General features: G+C 36.0%; 1 protein-coding gene across 1 annotated transcript; it reads right to left on the reverse strand.

Moving 5' to 3' along the window:
• Nucleotides 1-276: 276 nt before the first annotated feature.
• Nucleotides 277-23,397, reverse strand: LOC126764248 (cytochrome b-c1 complex subunit 6, mitochondrial-like). The gene is made up of 2 exons (XM_050482057.1): nucleotides 23,187-23,397; nucleotides 277-532 (listed from the first exon to the last, which is right to left on the reverse strand). Exons 1-2 carry the CDS (start codon nucleotides 23,280-23,282, stop codon nucleotides 359-361), a joined length of 270 nt encoding a protein of 89 aa, XP_050338014.1. The 5' UTR covers nucleotides 23,283-23,397; the 3' UTR covers nucleotides 277-358.
• Nucleotides 23,398-24,162: the final 765 nt, after the last annotated feature.

Here is a 24,162-nt window from a genome sequence, read left to right on the forward strand (position 1 = left end):
ATACCACTTTAAAGAGGTATCCACATACTCTCTTATACAAACTCAACTCGATCACTTTCTTGTTGGTTTTGTAATTTTTTGTTAAGAGAGCAGGGAAATGGCGAATCAAGGACAGCTAGTGATAACTATTACTTCATAATATACGTATAATGATACTCTTTGACAATAATAAAAGAAATAGTTAAGGTCCGTTTATCAATTAACTCAAATAATTACCGTTTTTTGTTAGATATATGGCCAAACCTTGTTCTTTTTTTTGTAACAACCATAGGTAAATATAATTATATATTAGCAATGTTTATTATAATCCATTCTCGTGAAATATTACATGAATGATAAATAAATTCTAAATATTCACTTATTTCAGCTTCGAAAAAAGGTTATGAGCGGCGCAATGATCCAACTCTGTAACATAATCAAAGAGTTCTTCCATACAGGTTTCGGTTGTTTTAGATTTGCCATTTACTCTGTCATTGCATTCTTGGTATTTACTATACAAAGCTTGTATGTTACCATTATTTTGACACTTCTCCTGGAAAGATAAGAATGTTTCACGTTTTGTTTTAGTTTTCAATAGTTTCTTCAATTATACAGCGGAACACTAGTCTGATTTTCGTCAGCATACAATAAGGGGTGTTGTGGAATCCAAGACAGAATTGCTTAGCTGTCAGAATTGTAAACCAATTCTGATTTTCAATGGTGTCACAGAATCTGTTTGGATTTTCATCTTTTCGAACGTATGCAAAACCAATATTCGAATGAGCTGTGTACTAATGAGACAAAACTTGCAAATAAATACATTTGGAAACAATCCTATTAAAGTTTTTCATGAGTTCCGAATTAAAGAAAGATTTTAACAGATAACATTTATCGAATGAATAAATACGCATTTGGGTGTTAAATTACGTTTATTAGGTTTTGTAAATCCAATATCTTTAAATATCTGATTTTCCGTGACACCCAAACCCGATACAAATTCTATTTCGAATATCAAACCAATAATATATGAATTCATAACAACTACATACTACTTTTTTTGATCGGTTTCAATTATGATTCCGACAACTATCAGATTCCACAACACCCCTGAATAATTAAATAATATGTCATTTAGTATTAAGGATAGTGTACAGCTACTTGATTTGGTAATATAAGTCAATCAATATCAATATTTAATCCAATTATTATGAACAAAACCACTTGGCGGGCAGTGAAATTAATTATTGAAATATTTATTTAAAGTATGACTTACTATCAAGATACGATTCAAACAAATTTTTATGAAAAAGGTTTATTAATCAGTACTAAAAAAATTTAGTTTTTTGGGGAATCGATGCTGAGGCGTTAATGATAACGTTCAGTCTATATTCTTTTGTCCAGTTCGTTAATATGGTCGCTGTGGATTTAGTGGGTGAGAGTGTTAAGCTCTTTGCATGGGAAAAGCGGGAAAAGTGGTAGATATGAGCTGTTCCACTATGGTTAAAGTCATAATTCCTAAACTGTGACAATTTGACCGACGTAAGGAAGCATTCGCCGAAAGTAATTACGTTTGACCCACCTTAGAGGAATTTTGTCATTACAACGACAGATAATGCACATCTATAATGACTCAATCCGGAAGCTTGGTTGGGTGGTCCTTAAAGGGCAAATACACGACATACATGTGCGTTCGATCTGTGTGAATTCGTTTCGCCCATACACGACACACAAATCTATTTTGCGTTCGTTCTTCATACAGTTAAGATGTGCGACAGACAAGCGGAACCTTTCTTCGAATTTATTTCTAATGTAGCACTTTTATCTATTTCTTTGTATTTCGTTAATAAGTTATTCCAACTTTTATTTTTCTCAATTTTATTTTTATATTTATCACTTTTCGTTTGCCAAATTGCCAATTCATTTTTTATAAGATCAATAAATTCTGATACGAAATCTCTACTAAGGGGGGAGCCTGCTTTAGAAGCTTCAAACAATCGATTTTTTTTTTTTGCTTAAGTGTCTTTAAAAATTATCTAACAATATTTCCCCACAGTTATAGATTGGAATTCGAAATATTGTCGAAGCTAAAAGGGAAATAGTGACCGAGCGTCACAAATATATGAGCGCTTGGGCAAAAAGGGAAAACTTTGAAGCGCGATTTCTCGGTTTTTAATTTTTACGATTATTTTTAATTGCCGGGCATGATAGAAAAAAACTAAACGTCGTATGGAATTAGGGCAAAGTTTATTATCATTGGCATAAAATTATCTTCTATTTAAACTAAAAAAATTAAGAAAGTCAAGTTTGAACATATTTTTAAACAACATAAAGTAAAATTTTTTTGGTCAAAAACCACTTTTTTTTAGTTTTTAATTCTTTGAATTTTTTGTTTTCGATAGAAATTGCGACCTGCATCCTGCCCGCCGTCCGAAAAATGCACATGCGAGACGCATCGGTTAATTGCTTCCCGAAGACAGAGTATCAAAGATTTCGTATCCAAAAAATTTGTGAAAGATGTTCAAATATATAACTTGTAATAGGGTTTCGTCCATAGCTGAGGTATGCTTAGCCGCTATAGGGTCAGCCTTGGGACCCACGAACCCTTAGCAAAGAAAAGTGTTTACTCTCGTAACGATGTATCCACACCCCCTTATGTGGATAGACAGACCAGCGTGTATTTGTACGGCCAGTCAGATGGAAGAGAGCGAAATTGGCGCGCCAGGCGTTGACGCTTGATGAAGTCGGCACGGTGATTTATACGGCGGTGATGATAACGAACGAAATTGACGAGCCAGGCATTGACGCTTGGTGAATATCGGGTAGTGTTTTCCAGGCTCCTCTGCGAAGGAGAGATAAAGTTAGGAACGAACTGTATTCGTTGACCTCCGGCTAGCAACTGACCCAGCACTGTACTTACATGCGAGTAGCCTGTTAGTCGCGTTAGTTTGGTAACGGTGTATTACGCTGTTCGAGGCAGCGCAGCTCTGACTCACATAGTAACGGTGCACTAGTGTGCAGGCAGCGGTAGTGACGCTGCTCGAGGCAGCGCAGCTGTGATGTCGCTGTATCACAACGCAACTACGGTCGAGCCTTTGCGCGTACCGATATCACACGAAAACAAACAAAACGGCAGAGTCATTGCGAGCACTGGTGTTACACCGATTTGGTATAATACCTTTTCAACACAACGCCTGCGAAAACTGCCTAATTCGATCGCATTCGGTGTGAAGTGCTTGCTTATATAGCAGCATAGCGCAGCTTTCGTCACCGTAGTGAGGTAAGTTTTGTGCGTAGTCAATGCGGTGAAGTTTAGTACGTATGGTGGAAAGCTCTATTTTGAGGTATGGTGAGGGTAAATGATGTACTGTGGAGTGAAGTTGAAGTCAATTATTGTAAGGTGGTAAAAGCCATGTTACAAACTATAAAGCCTAGAAATTTCGCTTGAATCAATTATTTCTTTCCCTCCCAAAAAAAATCGGTCGAGCCTCTAAAGCAGGCTCCCCCCTTAACACTTGCCATTGTTCGACCGTGATCTTCACTGTTCGGCGACACGAGAAATGAGATGCACATGTGTGTCGTGTATGGCCACTTTTAGCATCCACCTTATAGTCCGAGGTAACACCATGTGATTAATACCTGTTCCTACATTGGTTTATGATTTTACTGGTGAAAAATTTGACATAAGAAAAGTAAGTGAACATCTTATGCCCCTGATATTTGCTGATAAGAACGAGGATTTTTGAGAGAGTGGTATTAAAAAAATAATGGCGAGATGTTTTCGAACAACCCGATGCATATTTGACCTAAATCAGATCATCATGCTATGTTAAATAAATGCTTAAAGTTTCAGTCCTACTCTGAGAAAACTGAGAAAAAACGCAAAACAACTGGTTTGCGAGGTGTGCTGAGATTTAACAAACCTCACAAGAAAAAAGCACAAAACACTCAACACATAAGTTGAAAAGCACTTTGCTGTGAACCAGCTGGTTTACGAAATCAAACAAGATAAAATAAAGAAATGGACAACAAAGAAAGTAATTTCCCAAATTTATTATATTTAGTGCATATATAATAATTTAATTTATTTTTAGGGTTTCAAAATGTGAAAGAACAACTTAGGAGCAGCTCCAGCATTAGAGCATATTATTCAAACATAAATACATTTTTATTCGCACATGTATTAAATACTATGTTGTATATCTTAAAAAAACGAATGTTCTGGTTTTTGGGTTTCTTACAAAACTAAAAATCAGGGTTACTCAAAAATGTAAGTTGCTAAAGGGTTGCATTTCAACACGCCACCTCAACGAACATATTTGAGCATTACAAGTAAATATATTTAACTCACGTTCAACATTTTAGAAAATTTTTCATGAATAGGTCTGGCTAGGTTCTTAGTAAATATGACTGCAATCATATTACTAGTGCTGTAGTAATTAAGTTCGATTTCGCCACCTTTTGTTTATTTCTAATAAAATGATATTTAATATCAATGTGTTTACTTCGAGCGTGGTATACGGGGTTCTTGACTAAATTCATCGCGCTTAAATTATCTCCGTTCACTATCATCACATCCGGACATTCGAGTTCCATTTCAGTTAATAGCTGCTTCAAGTAAACAGCTTCTTCAACAACGCATGCTAGCGCCAGGTATTCGGCGTCTGTGCTGCTAAGTGCTACCGTCGTCTGCTTTTTACATTCGTATGAAAACACTCCTCCGGCTAAAATAACTGCATACCCAGTATACGATTTCCGATCACCTGTGTCGCCACCCCAGTCGGAATCCACAAAACACTCAATTGGTTTACCGGTTTTGTTATACCTCAGTTGCATATCTTGTGTGGTGCATAAAAACCTTAATATGCGCTTTGCTTGCAGCTTACAAACCGAGTGCAAGATATCAGGTCGCGTGCACTAGATACATAAGTGACCCAATGAGTGATTGATACTGCACCTGATCTGCTTTTTTACAATTCTGGTCATTACACACAACTTAGTGTCCTGGATCTAAAGGGATGGCGATCGGTCGACAATTTTCCATTTGGTACTCGCGCAATAACCTTTTAATATGTCCCTTCTGACTAATAGCAATAGCTCCAGTTTCACCATCTTTCTCAACCTCCATGCTTAAAAAGTGCTGGACTTGACCCTTGTCCACAACTTCAACTTTATTTGATATCATATCCTTTCTAAGTTTTAAGTGACTGTAATCCGAGCTGGCAATCAGTAAGTCATCAACATAAACGGCTATAATATTCAACTGCTTGCCCCTGTGCATAACTTATATGCACGGTTCACACTCACACTGTTTGAATCCTATCTGCTTCAATATGGAATCCAATTTCATATTCCATTGGCGACCGGGTTGCTTAAGGCCATATAAAGCTTTCTTTAACTTTAAGCAATGATCAGGATAACGCTTATCCACAAACATTTCGGGTTGATTCATATAAATATCTTTATCTTTCTTTCTTATCTTTATACATCCATTTGATGTAAGTGCAAACGGTATTCCGCTGCTATCGCAAAAATCATTCGGATGGTATTGTAACGTACGACGGGTGAAAAAGTCTCGGTATAGTTTACACCGTAAATTTGCGAACACCCATTCGCAACCAACCTCGCTTTAAACCGTTCTACATTTCCATCCTTATTTCTTTTGACCGCGAACACCCATTTATTACGCACTGGTTTTTGCTCTCTTGGCAGCTTCACAAGTTCCCAAGTCTTGTTCTTCAACAACGATTCGTATTCAACTTTCATTGCATTGTACCAATCGCCAGAAAGTTCACTTGATAACGCCTCACCTACTGTATCAGTTATTTTAATATCGTCGTACGTCAACAAGCTTAAGTAATTATGCTGTTTTTTCGGTCTACCGCATTCACCAGTACGAATTAATTTAGGTCTACCTGGCCCACGTTTAAGCGGAGTTGGTTCATCTTCAGCAGACTCGAAATCGTCATCACTTTTCTCTTGCTTTTTTATCGTACAATCTATACGCCTTTGAAGTGTCAGAATATCCTACCATATTCTTTACCCTTTGGCTTGAATTTGTCTCGCTGCCGTTTATCAAGGGCCACTGCAAATGATCCAAACGCTCTTAAATGCGCCACCGTTGGCTTATGCCCATGCCATGCTTCATAAGGCGTTACACTATCTAACGCTTTGGCTGGAGAACGATTCCGCAAATACGCGGACGTAGATACCGCTTCACCCCATAACGACTGTTCGAGACCTGCACCCAGCAACATACACCTTGCCATTTCAAGTAGAGTGCGATTTAACCTCTCAGCAGCATCATTTTGCTGTGGCGTATACGGGACCGTAAGTTGCCGTAAAATGCCATTCGCTTTTAAATATTAATCAAAAATATTGTTGACAAACTCTGTCCCAATGTCGCTTCTTAATATCTTTAACTTCTCCCCAGTTTGACGCTCTGCCATTGCTAAATATACATATCATGAAATGAAAACACACAACTTATCTTGTACATGAATGGTTGTTATGGAAATAAAAATAACTCCATAGGTCCCGCAATCACTAGACATTAATCCTATTCAAAATATCTGTAACTTTTTGGAAAACCGTATTCGAAAACATCGAATTTCATCAAAATAAGGCCAAAATGCTGGATCATGGACTTAATGGGTCAAAACATCCGGAAATAATACTAGAAATTGAGTGGGGAGCATACAACGATGTCTAGGGACACTAATAGCAACAAAATGTAGGCCAAAACCCGTTAAAAGTATTGTAATTACTTTTGTTTTATGTAAACAATCATAAGTGTACGTAAACTTTTTTGATATAAATTATGCTCATTTTAAGCTTTAACTTTAATTTTTTTTATTTGTGTAAAAAAAAATATTTTAATATGATATGTTTAATGTTAAATATACATATCTTGAAATGGATAGAAAAAAAACAAAAAATTTATTAATTTTGAAACAAATAAACGTGTCGGAATTTAATGGAATTAGGTGTATGTAAACTTTATTGGTCCACTGTAAGTGTCAAGAAGCGCCGCACTGTGTTGCGGCTAGTGGAAAAGTAACTTTTCTCCGATTATTTTTTTCAGTGTTTTTAATTATGCAATTTTGTCACAGACATTCCAAGTAAACAAAAAACACATAAAGCTTATTTTTATGTTGGCCCGTTGATTTTTAATTGATTTTAGAAGTCAAATATACAAAATTTTCACGAAAAGAGGGGATTTCAGGGCTGTATTCAAAATGATCTCATTTGATTTTGGTGACAGATATTTTGATTCGGAAAAAAAATCTGCCTTCGGACAAGTATCTTCTGTAAAACAAAGGAATGTTGTTTGAGACATTTTCATATGCACCTTTTTTAGAGCGAAAACCCGACTAAAGGTCCATTTTTCCTTTAAATTTGGGTTAGGTAAGCAATATCTAAAAAGTCCCAGAGAATCCCAGTTCCAAACCACTACAGAAATGTTACATAATTTGTTTTCAACGAACTGTGAAAAAATCAGCTGCCCATACCTGCCCTCCTGGGAGTTATAGCGATTTTAGTATATCACTCTCAGTATTTATTCCATAGAAATAGAACGGAAATTCTCGGAATCACTTATTTTTTTTATTCTACATTTATTCTAGCACTCCACAAAAATGAGCATAACTCTCTTTAAACTGAAGCTATTGACTTCAAAGCGGTATCAAATTAAAGCTTTTATTGCCACCTTTCAAATAAGAAATCAAATAGATTTTGGTTTTATATAAAATTTCAGAGTTTTTCAACAAATATCGAAAAATCATGAAAATTTGACGTTTATAATTCTTGTTCGGACCACCCTATATTTTATTTAAAAAACTAATCATAGGGTATTTATCAGAAATAAAAGAAGAATTAAAATACATTTTTTTTGTAAATTTTTCGAACAACTTTTTTTTTTTTACTTTTGTTGAAAATTTGACCCAACAATTTTTTTCGGTGTAAATTTTTTTTTACTCATTCTGTTTGGGATTTCATTCTGACCAATCTGTAGAAGTTTCTCATCGATACAATTAAAATTACAGTTTAGACAATATGATTTCCAAAAAATTCCGGTTTCGCAACACTGTGCGCAGCTGTCAACGCACCAAACATCGTTGTGTAAAATTCTGCTACTAACTGCAGCAAACAGTCCGTTTCTTGTTACATTTTGATGCGAAGATTTTTCTCGATCTTTTCCTTTACATTGTGCAACTGCAACATTTTAAATTTGATTTTTTGCTATTGTCACTGCGTGTGCTTGCGGTACCTGCGCTGTCGTTCGATTTTGCATGATCAAAATATTTTTTTCTTGCGTTTGTGTTTGCGTGTGCTACGAAAGCTGGCACGCTACCCAAGAAGCATAATAACGAATAAATCATCCTGGAGACACAATCCAATTTCAGCAAGCTTCTCTGCGACTGCCGTGAACTTGCAAACGTATTGCTGGCCACACTCACCGTCATTCATTGGAATTCCAAGTAACTGCTTGAACAAAGTTACCTTTCTCACAGAGTCATAATTGGACTCATCCAATTTGTCTATGTTAAAAAGCGACGAACTCATATTTTTTATTAATTACTTAACGCGATTTACTAGGTTCCCAGGAATTTGCACCTGGGCCCATAACCTGTTGTATATCTTACATTTGCACTGCACGGATCCAAGAAAAAACGTTTTGGAATGTTCAACTCAAAAAGGCAAAAAAAGATGTAGTTTATTCAAAAGTTAAAATGCAAGTGAAAAGAATGTTCTGGTTTTTGGGTTTCTTACAAAACTAAAAATCAGGGTTACTCAAAAATGTAAGTTGCTAAAGGGTTGCATTTCAACATACTACTTACATACATATCCACAAATAAAATCTTGTCCAAACTATTTAAACATAAATATGTATATTTCTTTTTATTCATACTCAGAAGGAGGTAAAATGTACAAAGACCGTAAATGAAATATTAATTGTAATAGGTAATACTTATATTTATAATAAATAACGCTTTTGGAATACTTCCTCCATTCTATTTAAATAAAATAATTTCAAATTTCGTTAAAATATTGAAATTAAAAAAACCGATCTTGCATTATAAGTTTGCTTTCAGATATCACAAATTTGTGAGGTAATTGTAAGCATTTGTGCTTTTGAAACCACCTCAGGAGACAGAAAACCTCACAATAGTGATGGTAGGGTTTTTTGTGAAGCCACGAGAATATGGCTGTTTATATAAAAAATGTGTTTCCAAACACAAATCATTGAACTAACTGAACATACATAAATATACGAATACATAATTTTTGCTGAATTGAGGCGACTATAAGTGCTAACGTTCCTTTTTCCGCTCAAGCCATTTGATCATCTGACCACTTATATTTTTGGATTAGGAATCATATATGTACAAAATGTAAAGGTCTATACTTTCTCATTCAGTTTGTAAATATAGTTTTGCGAATTTTGAAAAGGAGTTCGCCTGTTTAAAATTAAGAACCAAGAAAGGTAGTGGAAATAGGTATCACTTTCCCAAAATTGTACAATCAGAATTCGCATCAGCTATATCCAACCATACCACTTTTAACCCCGAAATCGCGGGATTTTTTTTTTTATTGAAACGTAGTAAATGATGGTTTTACATTTTATTGAAATTGCAACTAGTGATAAATTTAAACTAATAAGCAATATTTTTCTCAATGTATGAAGTAAAACAATAAAAGCTGCAATAACAAGCTTTTCTTTTTTTAGGCTAACAACTAAATATAATGATATTTGTTGTTTTCTTAAATACGTAATAGATCATCAAACGTTGTTCTTTTCAGTCTGCGCCTGCTATTTCTAGTCTCACCTAGTTGTCGGGCTTCACTGTTTACATGATTTTGTAACCTTTTTGCATGTTTCGATGCTGTTTCGCGAATGACTTCCCGAACCATTTTTAAATGAAGATCACGATGCAGATCCGAATTGCGTATGTTACCATTTTTCGCAGAACTTTGTTCTCGAATCTTTGAACAGCTTCGATGTATAACGGGGCAGCGCATCCCCATAGTTGAATTCCATATGTCCAAATAGGTTTCAAAGTTTGATTGTAGACTAGGAGTTTATTTGATGTTGTTAAGGGAGATTTCTTGCAGATCAACCAGTTTATTTTGTGGTATTATAGTTTTAGTTCTGAAACCTTTTTTTGTATATGCTGCTTCCAATTCAACTTTGCATCCAACGTTATACCAAGATATTTCACCGAGGTGGAATACGGGATTACTTCATTTCCAATATGTAAGGGGATATACGTAGCACTTTTGTTAGTGAAGTTTATATGGATAGACTTCAACTCGTTTAAAGTAATGTACCATTTCTTTGTCCATTCTACGATTTGATTTAGTGAAAATTGCATTCTGTGCGACGACTCAACTACATTTTTGCCGGTAGTAATGATGCAGGTATCATCTGCAAATATGGTGATTGCGCAGTTCGGCGGCGTAAGCATGTCACTAGTAAACAAAATGTATAAGATTGGTCTCAGGACACTTCCTTGGGGTACACCTGTTTTTATCGGCTGTAACGTAGTGTTTGATTGTCCCTGCTTGATTCTGAAGTAGCGGTTGCTCAGGTAAGAGTCAACTAGATCGGTTAGATACTGTGGAAAGTGAAGTCTTAATTTATGAAGAAAGCCATGGTGCCATACTCTATCGAACGCCTGCGATACGTCATGAAAAACAGCTGTGCAATTGTGCTTTTTTTCCATCGCATCTTCAATTATGCTCGTTATTCGATGAACTTGATCGATTGTGGAAGGTTGAGATCTAAATTCAAATTGATGAATGGGTATAAGTTCCTTTTCTTCAATTATGTTCTGAAGTCTTTTTATGATTACAGCTTCAAGTAGTTTGGACAAAATAGGCAGCAGTGAAATTGGACGATATGACGAGGCTTCATGTGCGCTTTTGCCAGGTTTTTATACCATAATGATTTCAGATACTTTCCAAGACAGTGGGACGTATCTGAGATTTAAGCAAGCGTTAATTATCGTCGTAAGCTTTGCTATTGCTTTTCGCGTTAGATTTTTTAGTACATCAGCAGTAACCAAGTCGAAACCGGGAGCCTTTTTTGGTTTAAATCTACTTTTAATAATATTTCCTACTTCTCTATTTGTTGTTGGTTGGATTTCACCCACGTATTGCGATTCTTCCAGCTGTGGTAGAGTACCATTGAACGCAAAAGGACTAAATGTTTTAGTTAGTTTGTCTGAGAAAACTTTCGCTTTTTCTTCGTCGCTTCTGACCCAGGATCCGTTTGGCTTTCTGAGGGGTGCATTCGATAATATTGGTTTCCCAACATTTTTTATAGCTTTCCAAAGGGAATAATCCGTATGTTTGTTTGGCGTTAATTTCTCAATATAATTAGAAATATTTTGATTTGGAAATAACTTTATTTTGGTGCTGAGAATCTTAGTTAAATTGTTTAGTTCTGTTTTATATTGAGGAAATCGCGTGATTTGCCATTTTTTACGTAGTTTTCTCTTTTGCTTTATGAGTTCCAAAATAGCGGAAGGATATTTAGTATAAACGTTTTTTTGTTTAGGAACAGGAGTACTTTTCCAAGCAGATTCTTGAATACTTTTCGTAAATGTATGAACTTCATCTTCTAATATATCTTTAGTAGTTATGTTTACTTTAGAATCAATATTTTTGTCGAGCATAACTTCGAAATACTCCCAGTCCGTATGTCTATTAGAGAGATAAGGTGGTATGTCGATTTCTTGTAGATGGCCATTTAAGATTAGATATACTGGCGAGTGGTCCGAATTTAAGTCCAATCCATTTTCCATAGCAATGAATTTCTTAGATATATGTCGAGTGATGAAAAAGACGATCAGGTCAGGTAGTTTTCTTGTGTTGGAGGGCCAGTACGTCGGCTTACCAGTAGACATAAAGTCGCATCCAGTAGCCACAGCAGCTTTAAATAGCTCTCTTCCCTTCGGTGTCGTAACTTTTGAGCCCCATTGGGAGTGTTTTGCGTTAAAGTCACCACCCATGATGAATTTTCCATGGTGTTTTAGTATAAGTTCCGTGTACAAGTCCATTTTGATATCGTGTCTAGGTGGGCTATATATCGAGGTAATACTTATTTTTCCGAAACTAGATTCAACCGATATGGTCGTGGTTTGGAATTCTGGGACACTTATATTAATTTTTTCGTAGTGGGGAATATTATCTCTGATAATTATGGCACTCACCCCTCTCGCATTGTTATTTGGGTGGTTTGAGCAATAGGCCTTGTAGTTTTAGAATTTTACGAATGGTTTATTAGTAAAATGGGTTTCTGATATAAGACAAATATCAATTTTTTCTACATGGAGTAATGTCTCTAGTTCTTTTCTTCGTTTGAGCAAGCCATTTGCATTCCAGGTCATAATTTTTATCGGTTTCATTTTTGCGCTTTACTTTGCTGTCGCTCTAGTTTAGTAAGACGTTCGTGGGTAAGTTTATCTTGCTCTTCCAGCTTATTTAGCTTGTCGAGAATTATGAGGAATTTTTGGAGATATCGCTAATGGAATTCGAATTTGTATGGTTTGCAGACGTATGTTGTTGAATTTGACCTTTGGTTATGCTGGCAAATGAGGGTTTTCCAGATTGCTGACTTACATAAGTAACTTCCTTCTGAGCAGTAGAAGCGGTTGCACTTAAGCGTTTTGGTTGTTGGCGATGCTCTTTATTTTAATTTTTTGAAGTTCTTTTGCCACTTCACGTCCCCTATAGTTCGCAGGGTGATTCTGATTGCAGTTGCAACATTTTGGCGGTAGTTCGGCAGGTTTTGTGCAACTTAGAGTTGTGTGATTTCCGGCGCACTTCACACACCTTGGTGATTTACAACAATAATTTCTGGTGTGACCGAATGCCTGACAGGACTTACACTGCGGTACAAGATTTGATGACCTGATGGACTCTAGTTTGACGACAGAGTTTAAAATATGTTTGATTTCGTAAATTTTCTTTATGTTCTCTGTAGATTCGAAGCATACGATAAACATATTTAAGGATTTTTTTGTTTTGTATTGAAGTTTATTTATGACCTTTGTAACTTTAAAACCCTGCTTCTGAGGATCTGAGACAATGCTTTCCGGCTCACATGAATGATGAAGGTCTTTTACCATTACGCGTATATCCCGAGATTGCTTGTCCTCGTACGAGTACCAGGAAATTTATGATTCGTTTAATTTCCTTGTAAGTATTCTATAATCTGAACTGTCAGAAAGGTTTATTTTACATGAACTTTGGCCAATGAGCTTAAGTGTGTAAGAATTTTTAACTTCTGCGTTTATCAAGGAACGCATCAAGGGTTGATTAAAATTTTCTTATATTATGATTGGCGAAGGGTGATGACTTACTTTTATATCTTTTTATCTTTTGTTGTATTATCCGGACTCGGAGACTTCAGCGTTACATCCGGTGAAGAATTCGCTTTGCGTTTCTTGGTTTCCCTACTTTTCTTCTTTTTTAATAACCAATTTGTTTCATTTTCAAGCTCTTCGTCTGTGTCGGCTATAAAAGTCGATTTTGGTGAAGAAGAAGGCGTTTCATTGGTATATTTGATTAACGATTTCCTTAAATTTTCATTTTGGAGTTTAAGTGTCGCATTTTCATTTCTTAGCTCATTGTTTAATGCTTATATTTTTTTAATACGTTCGAGCAACATACCTAATTGGTTACGTGGTGATCCCCCACCAGGAGGCGGGGTTTGTATGTCCATTACGATCTAATGGAAATGTGGTTACGTTACGTGATATAAACTGCCTTATCAACTGCTTTACCGACTGTGCAGATAATGTAGCGTCCCTAGCCACCTACAACTCTGCGTAAACAGCTGGTTTGCCGTGTGACAGGAACAGCTGATAACTACTTCAGATGTGCGAAAGAGAATCGTTGCGCGGAAACTGATTGAGTATTTTTTTATTTTGTTATTATTATTTTTTTGTTATTGTTTTAAATTTTTATGATTTTGTGTTAAATTATTTATGGTTTTCAAACTTTGATGCAGATCCTAATTGATGTATCACGGGATGGTATACTAAAGTTTCCCCTTTTTTCTATATTAACTATAATAAACAAATTATTTTCTAAATTTTCCAAGCTATAATTGAGTTGTGAACACTTTTCCCATATATAAAGAATAATTTTTGATTTATATTTAATAAACACAGATAAGTAAAAATCTATGATATGTTAAAATTTATACATATCATTGTAATATAACTTTTTTATGTATTACAAGTTTATATTACAATAAAATCATGTCGCTATAAAAAAAAAACTTTTCTTGAGCAAATAACCGGTTTTTGCGGTGACGGCTTTCGGCCGCGATCCAAAAAAATAACCCTGCTCGAGGCAATACCCGGGATGACTGGAGTACTTTTGTATAGTACTCCTTTCTGCGTTGGCGGTTTAGGCCGCGCTCTAAAAAAAATAACCCTAGTCGAGCAAATACCTAGGGTGACTAAAGTACTTTCGGCTGCGATTTAGAATAGCATCCCCCGATTTCGGGATTAAAAAGGGGTGTACGGATAGAGGTGATCCTCAAGATCAAGAATATATACATATGTATGTATATAGCTGGCGCTGATTTATGGGTTTTGAGATATTTGCATTTAAAGTTAAAAAAATTCACTATTTAAAATGCGTGTTTCTCCGATTTATAATGCATTTTATACTTATATTTTTAACTTTTATATCCAGTAATGCTTCACTAATTCGTTTCTAATCATTTATTTTACAATAAATAGTGCAAAAATAACTTTAATTCCATATCAAACTTTAGTTAAAATCCATTTATTCATAAAATAAAAAAATGGTTGTAAACAAGCAAAATATTAGTGTTACCATTGTAATGGAATGAAAATAAGAAAAAAGAAAGATTATGACGTCATAACTAAATCCATTATCGTGTGATGAGTAGTGTAAAATCATTCATAATTCTCATTATCTTGATAAATCTCGGTGTTGGATCGGCCAGGGTTATTTTTTTTTTTTTTTGAAACGCGGCCAAAGGCCGCTAACGTAAAAAGGAGATCAACGCAAAAGAGCTGAGCACGCCCAGGTGTTGGTCCGACCGATGGTTATTTTTTTGAAGCGCGGCCGGAGGCCGCCAACGCAAAAAGGAGTTCAACGCAAAAGAACCAGAGAACTGCAACGAGTATGATAAAATCAGAGCAAACAGTCGTGCCAAAAACCACAATCAAATCAATTCAGTTCAGCAAAGACAACATTGTTAATCAATTCGTGTATCTGCCAGCGTCAGCTGACCTGATGCAACACAAACAATCTGTTCTTCGGCTATCACGATCGTGTAAATGTATCAGCTTTAAAAATGTGCGCGTGTTATAAATTTTCGAAGCGTAAACAATGGAAATTGCATCAAATACGTACATACATTTGTTGTATGTACATATGTATGTACTCGATGGAATTTCCATTTTACATATAACATATATATATACATATATATATATATATATATATGTATACATACAAGTGTATATAAACATATGTAGTTGAAATAGAACAGAAGTGCAGTAGAGAAAATCAGGGGTCGAATCGTTACATCCGTGCACGAATCGGCAAACATACGAAAGCAAATTATTTATTAGCAAACGGATCGTAATGTATTTTCAATTCCCAATAGTTTTTAAATTCCACATTGCTTTGGATCGTATTTTTAGGTCACAATAGATGTGGAATTGTCAAAACTGTTGCGAAATTTTCAATAAACTAACAAAAGCTAATTAAATATAAAAATGAATACAACTTTGTTTTTTCATTTGGGCTCTAGTGAAAGTGATGGGGATAAGACATAGTGCTGAGATAGCTAAGAGATCGTAGCAATAGCGTAGGTATAAAAAAAAAATTATGAATCCTCATTAACAAAATTTTCTTTGTAGATGTATCGTTGAACAAAGCATTGGAATCTTAAAAAGACGGTGGAGAATTTTAGGAAATTTGGCAAGAGAGGAAGGTATCACCCCACAAAAGTGGAAGATTTGCTAACGTTTGTGAGGCATTACATAACGTCTGCATAAAATTTACAACAAGTTGCGACCCTCAAAATTGCGATTCTTATCACACACAAGAAATGGACACCGGGGCAGCGAACCGCTTCACCGCAATCGACCAAACGATAAGAAACCAAATAATCTTTAATAATCTAATTAATTCAAAAATTTATGTGTCCGTTAGAGGATGGAGTCATGTGTAGAAGTTCACGCAAGTGAGAAAAGTTCTCTGATCGCCATTCACTTGGGAGTGGCCAGAAACGATTATTTTACATATGACTCAAGCACCTCACGACTTCCGGTCTTTGACCAAGTATCCTCTGGGTAGCCTAAGAACATCCGTTCGAAGGCGAGCTAAAGTGAGAAAGCGAAACATCCCCATAGGCTTGTGCGCTGGATTTGGGACCCGCTACGTAAAAAGCTCACCCCAATGAAAAACTACCAACAGCCTCGGATGAGAAACCTCCCTTTTGATGACGACCATGGCAAACAAAATAAGGACAATGATATTAGGGCACGCACCTGGAATGTCCGGTTCCTTAATTGGGAAGGTGCCGCTGCCCAGCTGGTTGATGTCCTCGGGAAAATAAAGGCTGACATCACCGCCATCCAAGAAATGCGATGGACGGGACAAGGACAGAGACGAGTAGGTCCTTGTGGCATTTACTACAGTGGCCATATAAAGGAGCGCAAGTTTGGTGTGGGATTCGTGGTGGGAGAGAGACTCCGTCGCCGAGTACTATCATTCACTCCGGTGAATGAACGTCTAGCCACAATGCGCATCAAAGCGAGGTTCTTCATCATATCGCTGATTTGCGCCCACGTCCCGACGGAAGAGAAGGACGATGTGACCAAAGATGTCTTTTATGAGTGCTTGGAGCGCACTTATGAGAGCTGCCCCCGCCACGTCGTCAAAATCGTACTTGGCGACTTTAACGCCAGGGTGGGCAAAGAAGGTATCTTTGGCACTACGGTCGGTAAATTCAGCCTCCACGAGGAAACATCCCGAAATGGGTTGAGGCTGATCGACTTCGCCGGGGCCCGAAATATGGTTATCTGTAGTACTAGATTCCAGCACAAAAAATTCATCAAGCTACCTGGCTGTCTCCGGATCGAAAAACTACCAACCAGATCGATCATGTTGTGATAGATGGAAGACACGTCTCCAGTGTTTTAGAGGTGCGTGCGCACCGAGGTCCTAATATCGACTCGAACCACTATCTTGTTGCCAAGATTCGCACCCGCCTCTGTGCAGCAAAAAACGCACGCCAACAAACACAAGGAAAGCCCATCGTCAACAAACTGATTGGACCTTATCAGTGTGGCTTTAGACCTGGAAAATCAACAACCGACCAGATATTCACCATGCGCCAAATCTTGGAAAAGACCCGTGAAAGGAGAATCGACACACACCACCTCTTCGTCGATTTCAAAGCTGCTTTCGACAGCACGAAAAGGAGCTGCCTTTATGCCGCGATGTCTGAATTTGGTATACCCGCAAAACTAATACGGCTGTGTAAACTGACGTTGAGCAACACGAAGAGCTCCGTCAGAATCGGGAAGGACCTCTCCGAGCCGTTCGATACCAAACGAGGTTTCAGACAAGGCGATTCCCTATCGTGTGACTTTTTCAACCTGCTTCTGGAGAAAATAGTTCGAGCTGCAGAACTTAGTAGAGAAGGTACCATCTTTTATAAGAGTGTACAGCTGCTGGCGTGTGCTGATGATATTGATATCATCGGCCTTAACACCCGCGGCCTTCTGCTTTCTCCAGACTAGACAAGGAAGCAAAACAAATGGGTCTGGCAGTGAACGAGGGCAAGACGAAATATCTCCTGTCATCAAACAAAGTCGCACTCGCGACTTGGCACTCACGTCACTGTTGACAGTCATAACTTTGAAGTCGTAGATAATTTCGTCTATCTTAGAACCAGCGTAAGCACCAACAACAATGTCAGCCTAGAAATCCAACGCAGGATAACTCTTGCCAACAGGTGCTACTTCGGACTGAGTAGGCAATTGAGAAGCAAAGTCCTCTCTCGACAAACAAAAACCAAACTCTATAAGTCACTCATAACTCCCGTCCTGCTATATGGTGCAGAGGCTTGGACGATGTCAACAACTGATGAGTCGACGTTGCGAGTTTTCGAGAGAAAAGTTCTGCGAAAGATTTATGGTCCTTTGCGCGTTGGCCACGGCGAATATCGCATTCGATGGAACGATGAGCTGTACGAGATATATGACGATATTGACATAGTTCAGCGAATTAAAAGATAGCCGCTACATTGGCTGGGTCATGTTGTCCGAATAGACGGAAACACTCCAGCTCTGAAAGTATTCGACGCTGTACCCGCCGTGGGAAGCAGAGGTAGAGGAAGACCTCCACTCCGTTGGAACGACCAGGTGGAGAAGGACCTGGCTACGCTTGGAATATCCAATTGGCGCCACGTAGCGAAAAGAGGAAACGACTGGCGCGCTGTTGTTAACTCGGCTTTAATCGCGTAAGCGGTGTCTACGCCAATTAAGAAGAAGAAGATATGTCCGGTACTGTAAATAATTTTATTTTTAATGTAAATTTAATGTAATGAACGGATGCGTTTATATACTCCTTCACGTATGCCATCATTCCAGAATATGATAGAAGCGTTACGATCACGTATGTCATAATACGAAAAAGGCTTTTACGTGACGAGTGATACGTTCACGGATGTAACGATTCGACCCCAGTGTTTAGGGGATGATATACAAACCGAACGCTGTCGATCATTTCAATCATTGAAGCATGAGTTTGCATCACTTTGGGTATTTTCTGCTGATACGAACGTTCACCAACAAATCAGGTATAAGCCGATCGCTAGTGATACAAAGTTGAGTTGTTCTCTATCGCTGATTTGAAGAAAACAGTTCGCTTCGTGTACATGAACTGAACTGGCAGAATCAGACAGAGTAACGGATCAGTACTTAAGTATAAACAAAAATTTATTACTCGTTGCAGTTCCCTGAAAAGAACTGAGCACGCCCAGGTGTTGGTCCGACCGTAGGTTATTTTTTTTAAGCGCGGCCGAAGGCCGCCAATGCAAAAAGGAATTATATTCGGAAAACTAATGTGTTATATATTTCCTGTCATTGGGGTTTTATTTGTTTTCTTTATTTTCTTTTGGTTCTTCTGTAAAATATGAAGGTAAAGTAGCACTGATTCTAATAATTAGAATGCAATCCTTTTGTTATTGTGTGAACAAAAATATTGAACAAAAGTTAGATGCTGAATAAAAGTTATTTTTGTATTATTTAATAGAAAATAAATGATAGAAACGAATTAATGAAGTGTTAGTGGAGGCACAATTCCGATTTCGAAATTTATACGGTTATAGGTACCGCAAGCGCTTAGTTTAGGAGATATTCGACCATAAAGTTCAAAAATTCGCAAAATTCGAACATTTCAAGAAGCTATTAAACACACTTTATTCACATTTTTCTCTTCAAATTAATTAAATTACACTATGATCTTTTAAATAAATCCACATTTTACACTTTTAGCAGGTTTTTTATATAAAAAATCTTTATTTTAAAAATTACATTTTACACTCTTTTGAACCTCATTTGTTTACCAAAAATTACGAAGAAATGGAGCGCTGCCATGTGATGACAAGGCAATTCGCTGAAATTCCTCTTTTTCGCAAAAATTCCTCTATTCATGCATATGGATATTTTCTTTTTTAAATTTAATAAGCAAATAAGTAATATTATATACTAATATTACGTAATAAAGTGTAAGGTGTACAGTACAGTACAGTACGAAAACTCAAATTTTGTTTCAATATGAATGCATGATAACCGAAAAATATAACCACTTTTTATCCGAAATTCATATTTTAAATATAATAATATATATATCGTCACTTAAAATACAAACCAGTGTATCATAAAAAATAAATGGAAATCGCTGACAGATATAATAACCAAAATGTATCAATTTTATAACGAAAATTTAAATTTTGTTTGAATATTGGATATAAAGTGGTTATATTTTTTGGTTATCATGCACTCATATTGAAACAAAATTTGAGTTTTGGATATAAAGTAGTTATATTTTTTGGTTATTATATCTGTCAGTAAAAAGTTAATATGTTTTTTATTTTTAACGCAGAAAGAAGTACTACGCGAAAGTACTACAGTCACCCCGGGTATTCGCTCGGCCAGGGTTATTTTTTTAGAGCGCGGCCGAAGGCCGCCAACGCAGAAAGGAGTACTACGCGATAGTACTTCAGTCACCCCGGGCATTCGCTCGGCTAGGGTTATTTTTTTAGAGCGCGGCCAAAGGCCGCCAACGCAGAAAGGAGTACTACGCGATAGTACTTCAGTCACCCCGGGTATTCGCTCGGCCAGGGTTATTTTTTTAGAGCGCGGCCGAAGGCCGCCAACGCAGAAAGGAGTACTACGCGATAGTACTTCAGTCACCCCGGGTAATCGCTCGGCCAGAGTTATTTTTTTAGAGAGAGACCAAAGGCCGCCAATTTCATAATAAGTTCTAGGTGATAGTGTAATATATGATATTACATTATAATATGCCTATTTTGCTAATAATAGAAATAGAAAAGTCTTAAAAATGCGAAACCAATATTTGTAAATTTTTCATTATTTAGTTGATTTTCCACGAAATGTGTAAACTCGCACCATGTCAACGATTTTCCACGAATTGTGCAGAAGCTCTGAACGCAATTATAAATTATTATATAATAAATATAAATATAAAAAATGTATAATATTGTGAGATGATTTTATTATAGTATAGAATTGTAATATGTATAAATGTTATATTACAATCATATATATAATATTATCACTCGATTTTACTTATCTGTGTTTATTAAATATAAATCACATATTATTCATATATGTATGTATATGGAAAAGTGTTCACATATTAAATTTTAGCTTGAAAAATATTCTTTATATTTTTTATAGTTAATAAAGAAAAAAGATACACTCGAAAGTGCAGCCAAAGAAAACGCTGTGAAACGCTGAAAAAATCCTTCACTTTTGGTTTTTAAGGTGTGGCAAAGCTGCTTTTCCTCGTAAATATAAACATTGAGAACTTATCAGACATGAATTTGACAAGTGATTTTTAAATTACAAAATTTAGCTTAAAAATTGAAAAATAAATGTGAAATGTGAGCTTATTTCAAAGCTTAGAGTGTGTATTTAAATATACAAAGTAAAAAATGTGAAAAAATTTTGTGGAACATAGAGAAATATTATGTTTTCTTAGTGCAAATTTTTAAATTTTTAAACGTGAATATTTTAAAAAATATTAGTAATTTTTGCATTATTTTTGGATATTCCTCCTCTGGAGGAGCTCCCCTATTCGTAGATACCCTATTTATACGGAAATTCGGTTTTTTACCTCTCCGCCAAAGTAATCGGAATCGTGCCAAACAAACAAAGAAAAATTGTTAAAAATCCTACATATTTACTGTTTAAGATGTGGCAAGGCTCGTTTTCCTCATAATTGTAAACAATCTAACCTTTTCAACGATGAGTGTGCTAAGTGATTTTTAAATTAATAGATTTAGGTAAAATATAACAAAATAAAAGTGAAATGTAAGCTTATTTCAAAGCTTAGAGTGTGTATTTAAATATACAAAGTAAAAAATGTGAAAAAATTTAGTGAAACATAGAGAAATACCATGTGTTATTAGTGCAAATTTTTGAACTTTTAATCGTGAATATTTTAAAAAATATTAGTAATTTTTCCATTATTTTTGGATATTCCTCCTCTGGAGAAGCTCGCCTATCCGTACATACCCCATTTATACGGAAATTCGGTTTTTTTACCCCTCCGCCAAAGTAATCGGAATCGTGCCGTTTTAAGAATATTTGCATTTAAAGTTGAAAAATTTACAACTTTTACATTGATAATTTGTATATTGTAACTTTTTCACTTAAATTATGCACTTTTCACTTACTAACACTTCGCTATAACGTTTCTGTATATTAATTTTTTTAATATTTGTTGTAAATAAAGCTTTATTTTTATTATTTTATTTTAGTTACAATTCTCTGCATTTGCACAATAAGGGTTGCCATGGTTATTTTTTTTTGGAGCGCGGCGCGGAAAAAAATAACCATGGCAACCCTTCTTAAGTGAAAAAGTTGTTCACAATATACAAATTACCAATGTAAAAGTTATTAATTTTTCAACTTTAAATGCAAATATCTCTAAAACTATAAGTCAGCGGCAACTATATACATATATTTTCGTGATCTGGAGAACGTCACCTTTCCAGTGATAGCCATTTTATTCCCGAAATCCGGGGATGCTATTCTAAATCCCAGCCAATATTAGTAATTTTTACATTATTTTTGGATATTCCTCCTCTGGAGAAGCTCCCCTATCCGTTCATACCCCATTTATACAGAAATTCGGTTTTTTTACTCCTCCGCCAAAGTAATCGGAATCGTGCCTATTTTTGGATATTTCTTCTCTGGAGAAGCTCCCCTATCCGCACATACCTCATTTATACGGAAATTCGGTTTTTTGATCCCTCCGCCAAAGTAATCGGAATCGTGCCGATATAAAAGTTAAAATTATAACTGTAAAATTCATTATAAATGGGAGAAACACGCATTTTAAATAGTTGAATTTTTGAACTTTCAACTGCAAATATCTCAAAAACCATAAGTCAACGGCAAGTATATATGTATATATATCTTCTTAATCTGGAGGACCTCCTCTATCCGTACATACCCATTTTAACCCCGAAATCGGGAGATGCTATTCTAAAAATTACCCGTACTTTCGCTTGGTCTAGCCAATACCCGGGTTTGAAGTACTTTGGCGTAGTACTCACCATACGCCAGCGGCAACTATATATACATATTTTCTTAATCTGGAGGACCTTCTCAATCTTTACATATTCATTTTAACCACGAAATCGGGGGAAGATGTTCTAAAATTTACCGCTCCCGAAAACCTCGGACGGTATTATACATTTTTCCCTAACCCTATTATATAAAAGACATTCCCACACTCTACAATTAAAACTTTGCTTGTATTATACCAGTAAGCACAATACAGTTCGTTGTAAAAGTTCAAGTCTTCCATTGAAATTAAAAATATTTTTAACTGGTAATACACATATTGATATATTAGCTTTAACGAAAATAACATCAAATATTTACCCTCAGAGCTGTTTGTGGATCAACTAACTCAGCTTCTTCATCTTCGGCTCTAACTGTAGGAAATATAACACAGCGAAAGAAACTAAATAGAGCCATATCCAATTTAATATTCTTAGTTCTTAGTGCAAACCGACTTAAACAATTTATATTCTGAATCCTATGTAATTGAGTAATGATGCAACATCCCCTAGATTAATTTTAAAATTCCGATATCTCTTCTCGATAAATGACAGCATTTACACAGCACCAAGAATGGCAATATTTCTTATCCCAACAGTTAAGCAAGGCATACACGTACCAATTATTGTATCAACTTCAACGAGTTGAACAACTGATTGTTACGTGTATGGGGCAGTTGTATGAGTTGTATCAACTGGTTGGATGAACATCAAAATTTTTTGATATTTTGTCAAGTTGGTTGTGTTAGTTGGATCGTGTTTGGGTTGGTCGTGCGATTTCAAACGATTTCGCCATGTTATTTCGGCTGTCGAAGAGAGCGCGTCATATATAATAAGTAAAGCAACTACTTCCGAACTCATGTTTAAGCAACGAAGTGAATATTCAAAATAAAGTTGGCCTCAAAATTGCATTAAAAGTTGGGTCGTGTGTGGCGACAAGGGCAATTTCTAGCTCAACTCAACCAACCAACTAATTGGTGCGTGTATGCCTTGCATTATATGTTTGCAGAACAAGAATGATAGACCGTGCGATTCTGTAACTTGAGACAGTCTCAAGTCTCTAAATTTGAGATTTTAAGTTAGAGACAATTTTTGAGACTTGAGATGATATTGCTATTCTGTAAGTGACAGTCACAAAATCTATTACATTTCATTATTCAGAGATGTTTTTACACTTGAATGAAAATAAATATGTCGATAACAAATATTAAATTTTCTATAACATAGTCAAAAAACATAATTATCAATGAAAATAAAAATATATGTTGACTTTGTTTCATAATATTTACGAAATTTAT

Source organism: Bactrocera neohumeralis, unplaced genomic scaffold (assembly GCF_024586455.1).
Source record: "Bactrocera neohumeralis isolate Rockhampton unplaced genomic scaffold, APGP_CSIRO_Bneo_wtdbg2-racon-allhic-juicebox.fasta_v2 cluster09, whole genome shotgun sequence".
Classification (NCBI taxonomy): Eukaryota; Metazoa; Arthropoda; class Insecta; order Diptera; family Tephritidae; genus Bactrocera; species Bactrocera neohumeralis.